Consider the following 15,622-nt stretch of genomic DNA (forward strand, 5'->3'; position numbering starts at 1 on the left):
GCGAGTGCGGCGGCGGCGGAGACAGGAGGCGGCTGGGGTTTAGGGTTTCTGGCTCCTCAAGGGGCCAGGCAATAGAATTGTCTTATTGCTTAATTCTAAAAATAGTCTTACAACTTGTTTATATAACCATGACGTGAAATAAAACTAAGATAACTTATGGGCTAAGCCTGCCCGGTGGGCCTCCTACGGGCATAAGTCTGCCCGGTCATAACAGCCTCGAACTCCAGCATCCACTGTGGGGTCGATCAAGGTGCCTGACACGGCATGAGGAGCCAGTGGCTATGAGGGGTGGGTGCAAAGGTGGCCGACACGACGGTGCAGAAAAATTACGCCCGCAGATGCTGCTTTCATCCCCACGGACGATGGGGACGTCGTGGAACTCGAAGAGCCGCCCTTTCCCACAAACGAGAGCTCCTTGTCTGACGACGCAGAGCTCCTTGTCCTCCTCCACAATCCCTCAGCAGATGATTGCTTCCGGCTCGCTGTTGGGGCTGGCCGTGGGGAGAGGTGGGGGCATGGAGGGGAGAGTTTGGTCCGGGGTAGGAAGGGGAGGAGACAACAAGTGGAGCGGTCGAGAGTGTTGTCAATGGTCTAGGATTTGGTTCAGAGTTGGGTTTTTGTGGGAATGGGGCTGACCAAAGTAGGCAGCTGGTCCGACGTGTCCTGGCCACCCTAGATATGGGCTAGGTTATGGGGGTGCCAGACAGTCCGTACATTTAGGTTGAGTTTGAGGGATCTGGTTGGGAGCCAATTTCATGATCCGACAGTGAACGGGCTGTTTGCTCGGACGTATAGGGGGATTTCGAGGGGTCCGGTTGTAGATGCTCTTAGCCATCAGAGCATAGCTCATCGAGAGAATCATTCGTCTTATTGCCATAGATGTAGACTTTGTCATGCAAGCAGGCGGCGTCGATCTAAATAAGATTTGTAGGTTTTTAAACAAACTTAACCGTATATCCACTTGCAGCTGGCTACTAGTCAAGATTGTTTGCATGTGAAGAAAAATTCCATTCATAAAGGCGGCGGAGAGCACAAGTGGAGAGAGCAAGTGGCTCAACTTGCTCGAAACAAGGTAACCCAATCAGACACGGGACTTGGCTAGCTAGCTGCCACAAAACCAACACCTACTGCTACTAATTGGAGTCCAGCTAGCACAATTACCTAGCACCGCTCGCTTTCTCTCCCAACCCAATCATCCGAATCCCCAATCCCTTTCTACATCTTTCTCTCTCTTCCCGTGCAAACTCAGTCCCCATTTCTCTACCTCGTAGAAACTAGCAAATCAGGCTGCCGGGGAGGCGGGGAGACATTGAGGAGCGAAGGCGGGAGCAGCGTGCGAGCGCCGCTAGCCACAGCCAGGGCTTGCCAACTGACGGCAGCCGCGTCGCCACTTGCTCAGCCGGCCATCCCGTAACGCCGAGCAGCTGCCCGTCCGCTCGCGAGACGCAGAGGGCGCGAGCAACCCAGCAGGTTCAGACATTCGGTGCTGAGCAGGTCTTTACTCTTAGCTTTATTGCTCTTTAGTAAATAAAGATACCGACTGGCGTGTAATGTTAAAGCTTGACCCCACAGATTTTGAATCCTGACCCCGCCGCAAGATGTTCTGAATAATCTTCTATAGCTCTGTTCAACATGTCTATAGCCAGCACTCTGTGTATTGTGTTTTCCAACTCATTCACCTCAATTTTCATCCTCGACTCGTCTGTTAGATTAGTCTTGGATTCGCTTCAAGTTGGTTCCAACTATATACTGTGTCCCGAACTTCAGATCTAACTTGGGTCAACATCGATCTTACCATAAATTTTGCATCTTTGTTGTCCGATGCAGATTTGGAACTCCATAGCAGTTTCCAACTTCTTGCTTGTTCTGCATATCACTATCACGCCACAGGCAAGTATCAAGTAGGTATTCACTCCATCGTTCCCATTGCAGCATTGCTGACAATCTAGTAGCTTTTGATTCAAATTTCCTTCCTCCAAACAGAACCTTGCATCATATATTATCGTTGTGTTTTCATACATCAGTCAGACTTATCAGATTTCGTGCAAGCTCAATTGGTCATTTGAGGGAGGTCAACTAGGAAAGAAAGCAGTTCTACCTGTAAAATATAGACATTGATTTTCTTCTTCAGGTAACCATTTGGGTTCATTCTCTACCAGAGAAAGGAATAACATGGACGATCTAAGTGCAGTGCCAAGGGTTATGTCGTTCCAGTTATTAAATGAAATTACAAAAAATTTCTCTGCAGACATGAAAATTGGCACTGGATCATTCGGAAATGTTTATAAGGTACAGTTGGAAACCAATGCAAGATTTCTAGCTACAATTTCATATAGTTGGACAAGGTCTGTGCTGACAAACAAACGTGTGGTGAATAAGTCGTCATTCTCTGCACTGTTAGGTTTTTCTTTTATTCAGAGTGTAACATGACCTCATCCTTATAAATTATCTTGAGAGTTGAGACTTTAATATGGGTCCCTAGATAAATAAACATGAGTATGCACAAATTTCAGCTTAAACATATTGCATATATAGCCGCACACAGAACTTTAAACCATGCATGCATTTCTATATATGTTGAATAGGGACAGCATACAGATGGGGAATGGATTGCTGTGAAGCTTCTTCATAATTACATTCCAGGACTTGAAGATGAGCAATTTGAGAAGGAGTATCACAATCTCGCAAATCTGCAACACAAAAATATTGTGCGGTTAGTTGGCTATAGTCATGAAACTCGGCGAGAATTCCTACCTTATAATGGTGACCTGGTCTTGGCTGACATTACACAGAGAGCACTTTGCTTTGAATATATGCAAAATGGAAGCCTTGAGAAATTTCTTACTGGTATGAGATACACGGGGTTCTACTTGTATCATAAGATACCACTTTAATCAATCGTTCATAACATATAGTTTTTGAGGGTGCACATTGTTTGTTGGTGCAGATGAATCTAAGGAACGTGATTGGCGCACACGCTATGCAATAATTAAAGGAATTTGTCAGGGTTTGAAATATCTTCATGAGGAATTGCAAACTCCTATGTATCATTTGGATTTAAAACCAGCCAATGTACTGCTAGATGAAAATATGGTGCCCAAAATCGCGGATTTTGGCTTGTCAAGGCTCTTCAGAGGAGAACAGTCAAAATTCACAAAAAGTGACATAGGAACACGGTAAGCCTACTCATCCATGTGAATTTAGAAATTATAGACACACACTACTCTGCAACAAGTAGGAGAATAACTATGTATATCAGTAACATATATGATGTGTCATTTTATCATGCAGTGGGTATCTACCACCGGAATATATTGACGCCTGTATAATCTCCATTAAGTTTGACATATTCAGTTTGGGTGTGGTAATTATAAAGATAATGGCTGGACCAACGGAGCACTTTCGAAGTGCTGAAATGTCTCCCCAAGAATTCATAGAGATTGTGAGAGCAACAGTTCTTCTTTATTGAGATAAGTAGTAAATATTTCATGAATAATGCCTCCATATATTTGATATAATACCCATGCTTTATGTTCCACACTGGTAGGTACATGCTTACTGGAAGACTAAGCTACAAACAACATTGGTTCACGCGTTGGAGCCATATTCCAAACAAGTAAAGAGATGCATCGAAATAGCTTTAAATTGTGTGGATGCAGATCGACACAAAAGACCAAGTATAGGGGAAATCATTAATGTTTTGAATGAGACGGAGATTGCAATACAAGTCCTTGGCGCTTCAATGAATCACACAGGGTCATCGATGAACAAGGTGTGATCACAAATGATGGCACAATTGTTTCTTACTATGATTTTCTATTTTTCATTCCAAAGGGAGGAAGGGGGGGGGGGGGGGCTTCATTAATTCAGATGATGGTAAAAAATTAACTATACTAGTAATCAGCCTTTACACAGTAAAATATTCCAACATATGGGTTTTCTGTCCGCCCTTTATCTTAGGTGTAATTATTTCCCTCCTCTCCCGCTTTCTAGACACAGTTTAGCTCCCGAGAACAGTTCTATCAATTTTCCATATTTGCATACAGCTGCATTAATGTGATGTGTGCTTGTTCAGTAATGCGAGGGAATAAAAGCCTAGGGGTTAGCAACTTTCTCTGTGTATTGGCTTTCGTGCAATTGGACTGGTGTAAGTAGCTCATCTGTAGGATTCTTTGCGCTTATTGTTAAGATCCAGTATACATAGGGTTACACTAATTTTAACACCAGGGACTGATAGTAACTTGTTAATTTACAAGATTCAAGGAAAGGTCACGTTAGCAACGCGTATTAGATGAACTACAGGACACCCCGCACATTGTTGTGGGAATTGATTGATGAAAATTTAGGTTGATAACATCAGAACAAAAATTAAAAATACATATGAATTATTATATTTTATTATGCATTGTTGTAGCAATATTTGAATATAGGTGGAATAATTGAACGGAAAACATTTTCCCATGCATACTTGAATGTTGTGATGGGTCTTAACCCATGCATTATTGCTTGTTGAGGTGGGCCTTATCCCATTCATAGTTGTATGGTAAGGTGACATGCTTGCATGTTGAGATAAATAAGTTAGTGGAGATGACTCTCTTTGGTATATATGATTTGTTGAGTATTGTGTTAGAATGATAACATAAGTAATATGTCAGACTCCCTGTGAACTCGAATACAGTTTGATTTTTAACTTTGTCAACTTTTTTTATCACAGATAAATAGTGACCGGGAAAGAGAGTTCCTTAGGTATGCCAAGGAAACGCTGTATTATGTACATCGAGGGCAAGGGAACACATCATTTGAGGTAAGTTCCCTTGGTAATGGAAGTTCAGGCCTCAATGTATATTATTGACTCCCTGTGAACTCGAATACAGTTTGATTTTTAACTTTGTGAACTTTTTTTATCGCAGATAAATAGCGACCAGGAAAGAGAGTTCCTTAGGGATGCCAAGGAAACGCTGGATTATGTACATCGAGGGCAAGGGAACACATCATTTGAGGTAAGTTCCCATGGTAATGGAAGTTCAGGCCTCAATGTATATTATTTGGGATGATGGTAATTTTTATTAATCTCGTTTTCACATGAAACCATTGCATCTGTCCAATATTTTAACCACCAATGTCAGACATATCATGATGCACGGAAACGAAACAGCCTCAGCACACAATCAATTGAATCGATGTATTAAGAGCTCAAAAAGTCAGTTTTCACCTGGTGTCCATTTGGAAGCCATGTGCAATAGTTTCAACCTGTATGCATAAGAATATAGGTTGCAAGAGGGTAGGAACAAATTGTTGATTTTTGTCATCAGACAGTGGAGCGGAACTATCATGGGTCTACTATCATGGGTCTTATTGGATATCCTGGATAGGACCCAAGGACCGTTCCCAGTACTAATCGAAGCCATTGGTTCTGGCGGCAACCCCACCCCCCCGGCACAGAAATGTGACGAGTTCCTTTTTGCACAGTACCCACCCATTCTGTTCGATACATGTGTGTCAGCAAAAATAGGGGAACATTTCCCACTCGTTGCTGCCAGAGACCTTCCTCCTCCCACATCCGTCTATACTTTTTTGTGTGATCCAAAGAATATTTCAAATTTATCTTTTGAATAGAAATCAGATTTATGATTTTTTTTTGCACATTTGTGTTCTTGATAATGGGGCCTTTAGAACAAGACCAATCTCGAATATGTTTTCACAAGAGGATTTTGAAACATGGTGAAACATTATGAAACTACAAAAATATTGTGGAACACGGTGAAACTGTTGTAAAACATGGGTGTGCAATGGTGGTGCAAAGAAGAAAGAAAATAAAAGGGAAACGAAAGAGAAGCCAATGAAAAGAAGGAAACAAAGGGAAAAGAAAGGAAAGAAAATACGATAAAAAGAAGAAATAAAGGAAAATAGAAGAAAGATAAGTCAATGAAAAGTTGAAAGAAGGGGAAAAGACTTTTTCATGAGCGCACGTCGCAACGCATGCGTGGAGTTTTTCCCTAATCACTCCCCCCCCCCTCCCATTTCACGTGGGGCCCGGTTAGATTTTCTACTAATCTATCTCCCCACCCCCTGATTTGAACTGGAGTGCTTCCTCTAATCTTTCTCCCCCCTGAGTTCTCCCTCTAATCTCACTACCCACTGATTTTAAGGGGGTCGGTGGCTGCATGCAATATAAAAAAAGGAAATTAATGAAAAGGAAACAACGCATTGAACCAGATCAATTTGAATGTGTCGCCCCCGATTTGATCGTACACTAATCATACACGCAAATGTGTATGATCAAGATCAGGGACTCACGGGAAGATATCACAACACAACTCTAGACAAAAATAAAAAATAATACAAGCTTTATATTACAAGCCAGGGGCCTTGAGGACTCGAATACGAGCTCGATACACAAGAGAGTCAGCGCAAGCAACAATATATGAGTACAAACATTTAGTTAAACAAGGGGCCATAAGATGGCGAACACAAAAGCAACAACGACCGAAGAGCGCCGAGGCCTCCTGCCTGGGCGGCGGTCTCCACGTAGTAGAAGCACCGTCGGGGTAGAAGACGTCGTCGGCGTTGGCATCTGACTCCTGGGATCCATCAATTGATCGCAACAACCGGAAAGAAGAAACAAGGGGGAAAAGGGGTAGCAAAACAACCGTGAGTACTCATCCAAAGTACTCGCAAGCATCGGATCTATACTAAGTATGCATCAATATCAAATGAAAGGGTTGTATCTGTGGACTGAACTGCAGAATGCCAGAATAGAAGGAAAGGCCTAGCCTATCGAAGACTAGCATCTTCAAGCAGCTCCAAACATCTTGCAGCATTCAGAAGGGTACATAATAGCAATTTATATTTAACAAACATGTTGTAGTATTAATGCCCAGAGATCGTTCCTCGACTCCCTGCGAGAAAGCAATCCCGGAGCCAACATATCTATCACATATCTCAAGTATCCATTCCTAGTTGTAATAGATCAGGATACCATTCCGAGCATCCGTTACCATGGACATGGCTATTCGAATAGATAATCTTCCCTGCAGGGGTGCACCACATTACCCAACATGCTTGATTACTCTGGCTGGACACACTTTCCTGGGTTAATGCCCAGCCTCGGAAGATCAGCACGTCGCAGCCCTACCTAGGCTCAGCAGAGAGGTCCCCGCCGGTCTACATCCTAAGCACTCCGGGGTCTCTGGCCCATCGCCCTTTGCACTCCGGGTCGTTGTGCGACGAGCCGGGACGAGCACCACCTCATCCTGGGTGGCACTGGCCTGACAGACCCACAACGCTTAACTGGATGTCTGACAAAGCTTTGGCTGATACTATGACGTCGAGTGCCCATAATTGTTCCCGCGTGGTGGTTAGTGCATAAAGGCCAGTGGCCAACTCAGAACAAATACCCAAACCATCAGTGTGTTAGCAGCTCGCGGAGACGAGCAGATACTCACGATCGATGTGACCCCGTCGCCCCGTCTCATGGACTTACGGCAAGGGCCCAGAATGCCCGGCTGTACCACGTGGAAAACTCGCGGTTGCTCACTGGGCCCGCCCGACTTTCACATCAAGTCACGTGTGCTCTCCGGGCCCGCCCTACTTTCACAGGTATCTCTCGCGGGTGCTCACCGGGCCCGCCCTACTTTAACATTGTTTGAAGTAAAATTAAGTAACCGTGTGTCCAAACATCAAGGGGGAAAACCCGAGGAATCACCCTCGACGGATCCCACTCGATGTAATCCTCAAGTTGAACATAGGGAATCACCCTCGAGGTTCGCACATGAGGGTTGCACGACAGTCATATCGGGAGTGCTGAAGGAGGAATCACCCTCGATGACCACGACCGAATAGCTACACTATAGAGTTATCATCAGGAGTGCATTACGAGGTATCACTCTTGGCACTTGATAGTAGCTACGCAGAGTCGAGCAACAAAAGGGGGTGTGATGTGATGTGTCGGGCTCTGGACGTTGATCACGTTGATCGAGTCATCGGTTATCAAGCCGGGGAAACTAGGACAAGGTGAGGGGCCACTGATGGATCACTAAGCAACCTATACTAAGCAGTTTAGAATAAGCATGTAAGCTACAATAAGCACGTTACAAAAGCAGGCTATGCATGAGATAGGAGCAAACAAGTACAATAGGAAAATCTAATGCAAGAAAGAGAGAGAATGAAATGGGCGATATGAGAATGATCAAGGGGGATTTGCTTCCCTGAAAGCTCTGCTAAAAGGGAATGAGGGTCGTCGTCGACGTAGACGATCACCGGGGCATCAGCAGCGGTCTCGGGTTCTGCCGGAGAAGAGGGGGAAACAGTAAATACAAAGCACACGGTTGCATTACTAAGCATGACATGATGATACGCGGTGCTAGGGGTGTTCTAACGCAGTGCTACGTGATACCAACAAAGGGGGATAACATCCGGGAATGCTATCCCGAAGTTTGCAATTTTTTGGACAGAAGAAATGGAGGGGAACGGTTTCAGGTTCGCTATGCTAGGGACGCATGACAGACGAACGGATTGCGTATTTGGATTTGCCTCGTCTTTCTAAGCAACTTTCACGTATAAAACTTTTTCATCCTAGTTACGGATTATTTTATATTACAATTTAAGGTTTTAATTCATTTTTTGAAATTATTTTAATTCGTAAATATATATTGGATCAGCATGATGTTAGCGGTCAACTCTGGCCATTGACTAGTCAATCTGATAAGTGGGTCCCACATGTCATAGGCTGTTCACTAATTATCTGCTAACATTTTAATTAGCAAGTTAATTAGACTTGTTTAGTTAAGTAGACAAAGGTCAATAAGTTAATTAATTAATTGATTAATTTTTATTTCCATTAACATTTTTATTTTATTTTTAAAACATCTTAGATGGGGCGGCCCCACATGTCAGGGACACCACCGAGCCTTAAGCATAGCCGTGCAAGCACGGCCTGGCCATGGCCACAGTTAGTGGCTAGCACGTCGAGGCCACGATGCGGCCAGGGTAGGTCTTGGCCGGGAGCGGGAGCAGGCGATGGCAAGGCGCGGCCCGACGCGGCCAAGGGCCAGGGGAGGTCGCGGTGACCAGGAGCCGAGCGGGGCAGAGAGCATGGCAGGTTGGCGCGGTGAACGGGGAAAAGGGAAGCGGGGTAGAAAGGGGATTCTCACCCCCGTTGCAGGGGTTCCCTGGCGAGGCGTGATGGCGCCGGCGAGGAGGATGCGGGGACGCTAGCGACGACGAGGGGACGACGAGGCGGTGCCGGGTCTCGGGCGGCGGCGTCAATAGCGTCGGGGCCAACCGCCCGATCCTGGCGGCCTGCTGGGCCGAGGCCCAGTTGGGGGGAGGGGGTCCTCTTTTTATTTAGTTTTTGGTTTATTTTCTTTTATTATTTATTTCCTATTTATTGCTTTGTATTTAAGTTTCATTTTATTTTAACTTACACAAAATACAAAACTAGCTTCTAAATTAGTATTATTAAATATACCTCTGCCACAAAAAGTTTCACCCGCAAATAAACTAGTTGAATATTTTAGAAATTATAAAAGCCATTTAAATTATTTATTAATCCACTTCTTTACAAATTGTGGTGCGATTATTTTTTTAATAAAAAGATGGCTTCTCCAGCAATATTACCAAATGATTATTTGCAACAACTTGAACATTTTAGTTGGCATGTTTGACAAAATTAAATTTTGAATTTTAACTCGGTTTTGAATTTGAATTGCGATTTGGATCAAGCGAAGATCAACAACAGTAACATGATGACATGGCACCATTGACAGGGGTTTACTGTAGCTTAATTGTTCGGGCGTTACAAAAATGTATGATGTCTGAAATTGTGCACGTCAGCGTGCGCACACGAGATAGCCACGCCATGTGTGCTCATTGTTTTTTTTATCCCTTTAATGCTTCATTTTGAGTCAACAAAATCCGCCATTTCCCCAAAAATATGTTCATCCGAATGTGCAGGACTTCCGACAAACTCACATAGCAGAACTAGAAGAACAAGAGAGAAAAGGACTGAGCACGGCGGTGAATCTCTTTGGTGAAGTAGTTGACAACTACAAGTTGGATCAAATGCCAGGGTACAAGGGGAAACCCAAGAAGCGGGAAGACCGAGCACGAGAGGCCTTGAATCTGATGTGCGAGGACCGCAAAGATGTCATGGCTTGCAGGTACTTGTGTCCCAAGGTAATCATCCAAGTCTACTGGCCGCGGGCCACGCAGTGCTTCATCTATAACGCGACCGGCGACACCCTCTACCACGTCGGCAACCATGACTGGTCTGGGCACATCCTCAATAGCAGGGGCTACCCTGAACGGATTGGCAACGGTCAGTGGGCTGCCTTCGTTCACTGCCAAGGGTCATTTTCAGGTTCGATGGCATCGGTTATCTATCGTGGCAAGAACAAAGATGGTGGAGATCAGCACTACCTGGTTTCCTGGAATAACCCAATTAGATATACTTTTGGGTTCAACAAGGTATGCATGTCCTAACCATCGTTAGACGTTCGACTTATAAGTTCCTATTAATCTGAGCACCGACTCAGCATTCTTATGAAAGTAGTTCAAATATTAAGGATGTGAATTAAATACTTATGCATGCTTACAGGCTTATTGCGGGATCGGCCCTGTAGACTACTTCCATACACGTTGGGATCATACACTCGATAACCTTTCAAATTCTGATAACTATTCATACGCCAAGTCTGATGGATGCGAGATTGATTCAAAAATTGGCAAGCGTGATGCCCCATTTTTTATTGCAAAGATCACCTCGCTGGTTGGTCACCTCCAGCATTGTGCAAGGATTTATATGGATAAATAGATAGTCAGTTAATTCCGTTTGTGAGAGCATGCCGAATGGTGGTATTCTTACGATCACTTGTAATGGAGTTAACTTTTTCCCATGTCATCGTTGGCGGGTAGGCCACCTCTGTCATAATTGCGATCAATTTCCCAAACTGGCAACTAACCCGAAGTTGTAGCGATTTGCAACGAATTACCCCGACTAGTCGCCAACCCGTGCATTCGCACGGCCAGTTATTTAGTATTACATTGTAATCTATATAACATAAAGCTATGTGTTGTGTACATTTACACTGGGACGTGCCATCTAATTTCTTTCAAATAAGTCATATAGTATTTTCAACATGGGGATTCATAGGCGAATTTATGTATTCCACAAAGGAGTTAGTTGGATAACTTGATATTATATCTTTATATGATTTTATCCTTTATATCTATGAGGAAGTTTGATATCACTTTTATGTCATTTCAAAAGCATGCAGAGCAGTCTAATATATATTGCTTACTTTCTTAGGTCTACTCTGGTATATGTATATGCTTGGCATTTTTATATGTGTACTATCTCAAAGTATTATTCTTTTTACATATTATAGTCATCTCTTCAAAACATTAAATTACATGAACTATGGAATTCGAAGTTAATATGTTTTCATTATCAATAGAAACTATTTTTCCTGTAGACAAACTCATTAGAATTAAAACAATAAGAAGAGTATTTTCAGATATTTGATATCCTTGAAACTCCGTGTTGAATGTTGCGAGTTAAAAAACCAGGCAATGATAGAACCAATAAGTTGAGATTAAACAAACTGACGACTTGATAGGATTCGAATTTGAAGAAAGCCGCAACATCGAGAGAGCTTTGGTTCAATAGCAATGAACCTTACATGTAACGGATTTCTATTACATGCACATGAATCACATGGAATATGTATAAACTGAAAAGTTGGGTCGTACATCATGGCCTTAGGTGACAAATTTACTTCCATCTCCGCATGTACTACATGGAAAAATATTTTGCGATTGCTGAAGAAACAAACCATGCATGATCGCTTAGTTAATACAGAAACCTTAAGAGCGCCCAGTCATTCCAATCATGAATTTTATAGCAGTCCGTAATTTAAATGCAAATAAAAATCTTGAATATTGGGTGATCATTGATTTTCTACAACCATTGATAGTTGCAGGCATACATTGTGAAAAATAATTCCAATCTGAGAAACTGTTCTATAGACAATTCCTTATTTAATAGTCAAAGCAGGCTTTCTATAGCACAAAATCATAATTTTCATATCCAATATTAAGTACGAACATGGACCATATCAAGCTTGATCCTTGTCAACGGGGTAGCCAGAGTAAAAGCTTTGTCCGACCCATTGCACATATATGCTGACCTGTATTATTGAGGGGTCTGAAATTAATGACGCACTGGAAAGAGCCAATATAAGAAAAAAAATGCGCGACTTGAACAGCCTCAGCATGGCCGACCCCTCTCCGGTGACCATTACAATGGGTGTTTTGCTCACACAATACATCATACACATAGTGAGCAGGTCCATGGATAGATAGAACTGCCCAAAGGACAGGGGCATACTGCAAAGACGTGCATTGTTGTGCTGGGAGGTCTAACCTTGCTGGAGGTTTAATCCGTCCACGTCGGAGCCATGGATGGGGAAGTTTATCCATCGCACGACAGAGTTCTGGTACTTGGAGAATCTCAACACCTGAATCAATCGTCGAGTTTTTTTCCTTTGGAGGGAGAGAGGAAGCAGACCCAGTTTCTAAGGATGAGGCATATAAGGCGTTAATAGAAAGGACTTCCAGATGCTACATGCTTAACATCACGGCATGAATCTTTGTGGATGGAATTAATCTTATCATATTAGTAGAGAAACAAAATCATGTCCACTGGGAGCACCACTGATATGATCATCCAAATATATTGGGATATGAAAAAGGAAGATCTAGCCACTTCAAGCTTGATGATTACCCAGAGACGGATCTATTTCTAGTACACGTAGATGAGGGCCCGAGTACCTACACTAGTAGAAAAAGGGGCTTTTGGCCCTGTTGCTAAGGCCCTTTAGTCCCGGTTTTAATGCCTCTCCCCTTTAGTCCCGGTTCTTACACGAACCGGGACTAAAGGCCGCGGCCACGTGGAGCTCCACCTTTAGTCCCGGTGGTAACACCAACCGGGACTAAAGGAAATTTTATGTTTTTTTTGAAATTTTTTTTATTTTTTTTTATTTTCAAATTTCTGAATTATTTTAACCTTTAATCTCTAATCACCACCCCTCATCACTGCTCAATTTATCCTCTAATCTCTAATCACTCCTCATCATTCCAAATCATCTAACTTCTCGAACGGTCACCCATCCTCCCACTCCCCCAGCCTGAGCACGCTTAACTTCCGGGTTCTATTCTCCCTCGTTTCCAAGTCTGCACTTGTTGTTTTCCTGACAACAGTAAGATGTCAATCCTATTAACCCTCAGGAATTTAGCTTAAGCGTGAAGTGACACATTTCACTGTTTGAGTTTGAAACTATTGTTTTTAAAAACAATAATTATTTAGTAACACTGATATTTTTGAATAATTAGTTTGACCATTGTTTGACCACAGTTTGACCACAGTTTGACCAGATTTGACCAAAATTCAAAATAACTGAAATAATTATTTAGTAACACTAATATTCTAGAATAATTAGTTTGACCATTGTTTGACCACAGTTTGACCACAATTTGACCAGATTTGACCACTTTTTTCCAAAAAAAATTGAAACTATATTTTTTTCTGTTACTAGTGGCGCACCTAGCAATGCGCCACTAGTAAGTTTGAATTTTTATTTTTATTTTTTCCACTCTAGATCTTAAAAGCCCCGTAACTTTTTTTCTGTTAACATTTTTTTGTTACGTTTTTGTCTTCGGATGTAACTTTTCGAGTAGATGATTTTTCATATAAAAAACTTTTTCATCCGACTTCGTATGCAAAAGTTATGCCCATTTTACAAATTCCAGAGAGATTTTACAAATAAAGTCGAAATTCATATTTGTAAATTTTCCCAACAACTAGACCACATATCACATGAAAAACTTATTTTATTTTATTTTATTGACATTTCCATCAGTTTTTTTGTTTTTTCTAAAACTGAAAAGGCGGTCCACAGGGGGGTAGAGTTTCAAAATGGGACCTTTAGTACCGGTTCGTGCCATGAACCGGTACTAATGCCTCAAAGCCCATTAGTACCGGTTGGTGGCACTAACCGGGACTAAAGGTCTAACCTTTAGTCCCGGTTGGTGGCACCAACCGGGACTAAAGGTCTAACCTTTAGTCCCGGTTGGTGGCACCAACCGGTACTAAAGGTCTAACCTTTAGTCCCGGTTGGTGCCACCAACCGGTACTAATGGGCATCGCACCCTTTAGTCCCGATTCGTGGCACCAACCGGGACAAAAGGGCCCAGGTGAACCGGGACTAATGCCTTAGCCGCATGAACCGGGACCAATGCTCACATTAGTCCCGGTTCATGACTGAACCGGGACTAATGTGAATACTGCCCTGTGACCAAAGCCCTGTTTTCTACTAGTGCTACGAAATCTGCAGCCATGTAGCGGATCCTTCCTTCTGCCTCGCCACGCGCCTTTGGCCGATGGCAATCAATCTTCAGTTCATTATCAATGGAGCTCGCAAGTTTAGGACCACATCGAGAGGAGCCGCTGAAACGCATGGGCAATACCGATGGAGTTGAGGAGATTTTTTCTATGAGAGTTTGAGAGAGATACGTGATGGATTCTTTTTTTAGATGGAGATATGTGAGATATTGAGAGAGTTGGACTGGGGAAGAGAGAAACGTACGTGAGAGTTTTCTGTCATTGGAGAGAGATGCGTGAGAGATTGGGAGAGATATTGTACTCGTATTCTTTTTCTTGTTGGAGGGATACATGAGAGGTCCTCAAAAACTAAAAGATTGACAGAGATTCTACGCAAAAAAAATATTGGAAGAGATTTTTCTAGAGATATGTAAGAAAAGTAAGTATTTTTTTGAGATAGAGATATATGAAAGATTGAGAGAGTTTTTGGGTTGTGGGAGAGATATGTGAGAGTTTTTTTTTTCTTGTTTGAGAGATACGCAAGATATATGTGGGGATTGGATTACGTGCTAGTTTTTTAGGTATTTTTTCCCCAGGATTTTAAGGATTAATCCACACGTTTATAACTCGGTCCCATCTTATATTTTTTGCCCACGATTTAAAGGTTTAATCTACACCGTTATAACTCGGTCCCATCAGATTAACGGCTCCTACTTTCTGATTTAGATATTTTTTCCCAGGAGTTTAAGGATTAATCTACACCGTTATAACTCGGTCCCATCAGATTAACGGCTCCTAATTTCTGATTAACGTGATAATTTCTTGAGAGTCACAAATTAGTATAGGTATATATATATATAGGTATAGATAGATAGATAGATAGATAGTTACAGCTTTTTGGGACGTCTTCGAATTGTCGTAGCTTTCTGACACAGTTGCCACATTTTTTATAGTTTTTTGCTATTATCCCTATGGTGGAATTCTGGTACAATACATCATAGCACTCGGCTATCAAGATGACATCGTTTCTCGTATTGTATGGCCACCAACAACACCACTGCGGCATCTTACAAGTCTGACCATAGGATCGTTTGTTGGGAAACGTTGTATGGAAAACAAAGAAAAATTCTAAACACACGCAATGATCTATCCATGGAAATGCATAGCAACGAGGGGGAGAGTGTGTCTACGTACCCTAGTAGACTGAAAATGGAAGCGTTTGATGTAGTCAGACATCTTTTA

The 15,622-nt window shown here is 42.5% G+C and overlaps 1 protein-coding gene across 10 annotated transcripts; it reads left to right on the forward strand.

Moving 5' to 3' along the window:
• The first annotated feature begins 1,166 nt into the window (after positions 1–1,166).
• LOC123051031 (serine/threonine-protein kinase PBL13) lies at positions 1,167–11,229 on the forward strand. Of its 10 annotated transcripts, XM_044473781.1 has the most exons (12): positions 1,176–1,494; positions 1,828–1,901; positions 1,984–2,131; positions 2,249–2,289; positions 2,586–2,847; positions 2,948–3,176; positions 3,292–3,442; positions 3,548–3,772; positions 4,715–4,804; positions 4,911–5,000; positions 9,955–10,467; positions 10,598–11,229. In XM_044473781.1, the coding sequence occupies exons 4-12, from the start codon at positions 2,251–2,253 to the stop codon at positions 10,811–10,813; spliced, it is 1,815 nt and encodes a 604-aa protein (XP_044329716.1). In that variant the 5' UTR covers positions 1,176–1,494; positions 1,828–1,901; positions 1,984–2,131; positions 2,249–2,250; the 3' UTR covers positions 10,814–11,229. The 10 variants fall into 10 exon arrangements, with proteins under 10 accessions (XP_044329709.1, XP_044329711.1, XP_044329712.1 ...); XM_044473774.1 differs by lacking the exons at positions 1,984–2,131; positions 4,911–5,000 and adding an exon at positions 1,573–1,654 and having other exon boundaries at positions 1,167–1,494; positions 1,828–1,905; positions 2,132–2,289; XM_044473776.1 differs by lacking the exon at positions 1,984–2,131 and having other exon boundaries at positions 1,175–1,494; positions 1,828–1,905; positions 2,132–2,289.
• The last annotated feature ends 4,393 nt before the right edge of the window (positions 11,230–15,622 follow it).

Source organism: Triticum aestivum, chromosome 2D (genome assembly GCF_018294505.1).
Source record: "Triticum aestivum cultivar Chinese Spring chromosome 2D, IWGSC CS RefSeq v2.1, whole genome shotgun sequence".
Lineage (NCBI taxonomy): Eukaryota > Viridiplantae > Streptophyta > Magnoliopsida > Poales > Poaceae > Triticum > Triticum aestivum.

Coding starts and splice junctions, on each gene's coding strand:
- LOC123051031 (XM_044473772.1), top strand. CDS start 1,633: ATGTCTATAGCCAGCACTCTGT. Junction 1,655..1,827: donor GTCTATAGCCAGCACTCTGT/GTATTGTGTTTT, acceptor TGTCCGATGCAG/ATTTGGAACTCCATAGCAGT. Junction 2,290..2,585: donor CATTCGGAAATGTTTATAAG/GTACAGTTGGAA, acceptor TATGTTGAATAG/GGACAGCATACAGATGGGGA.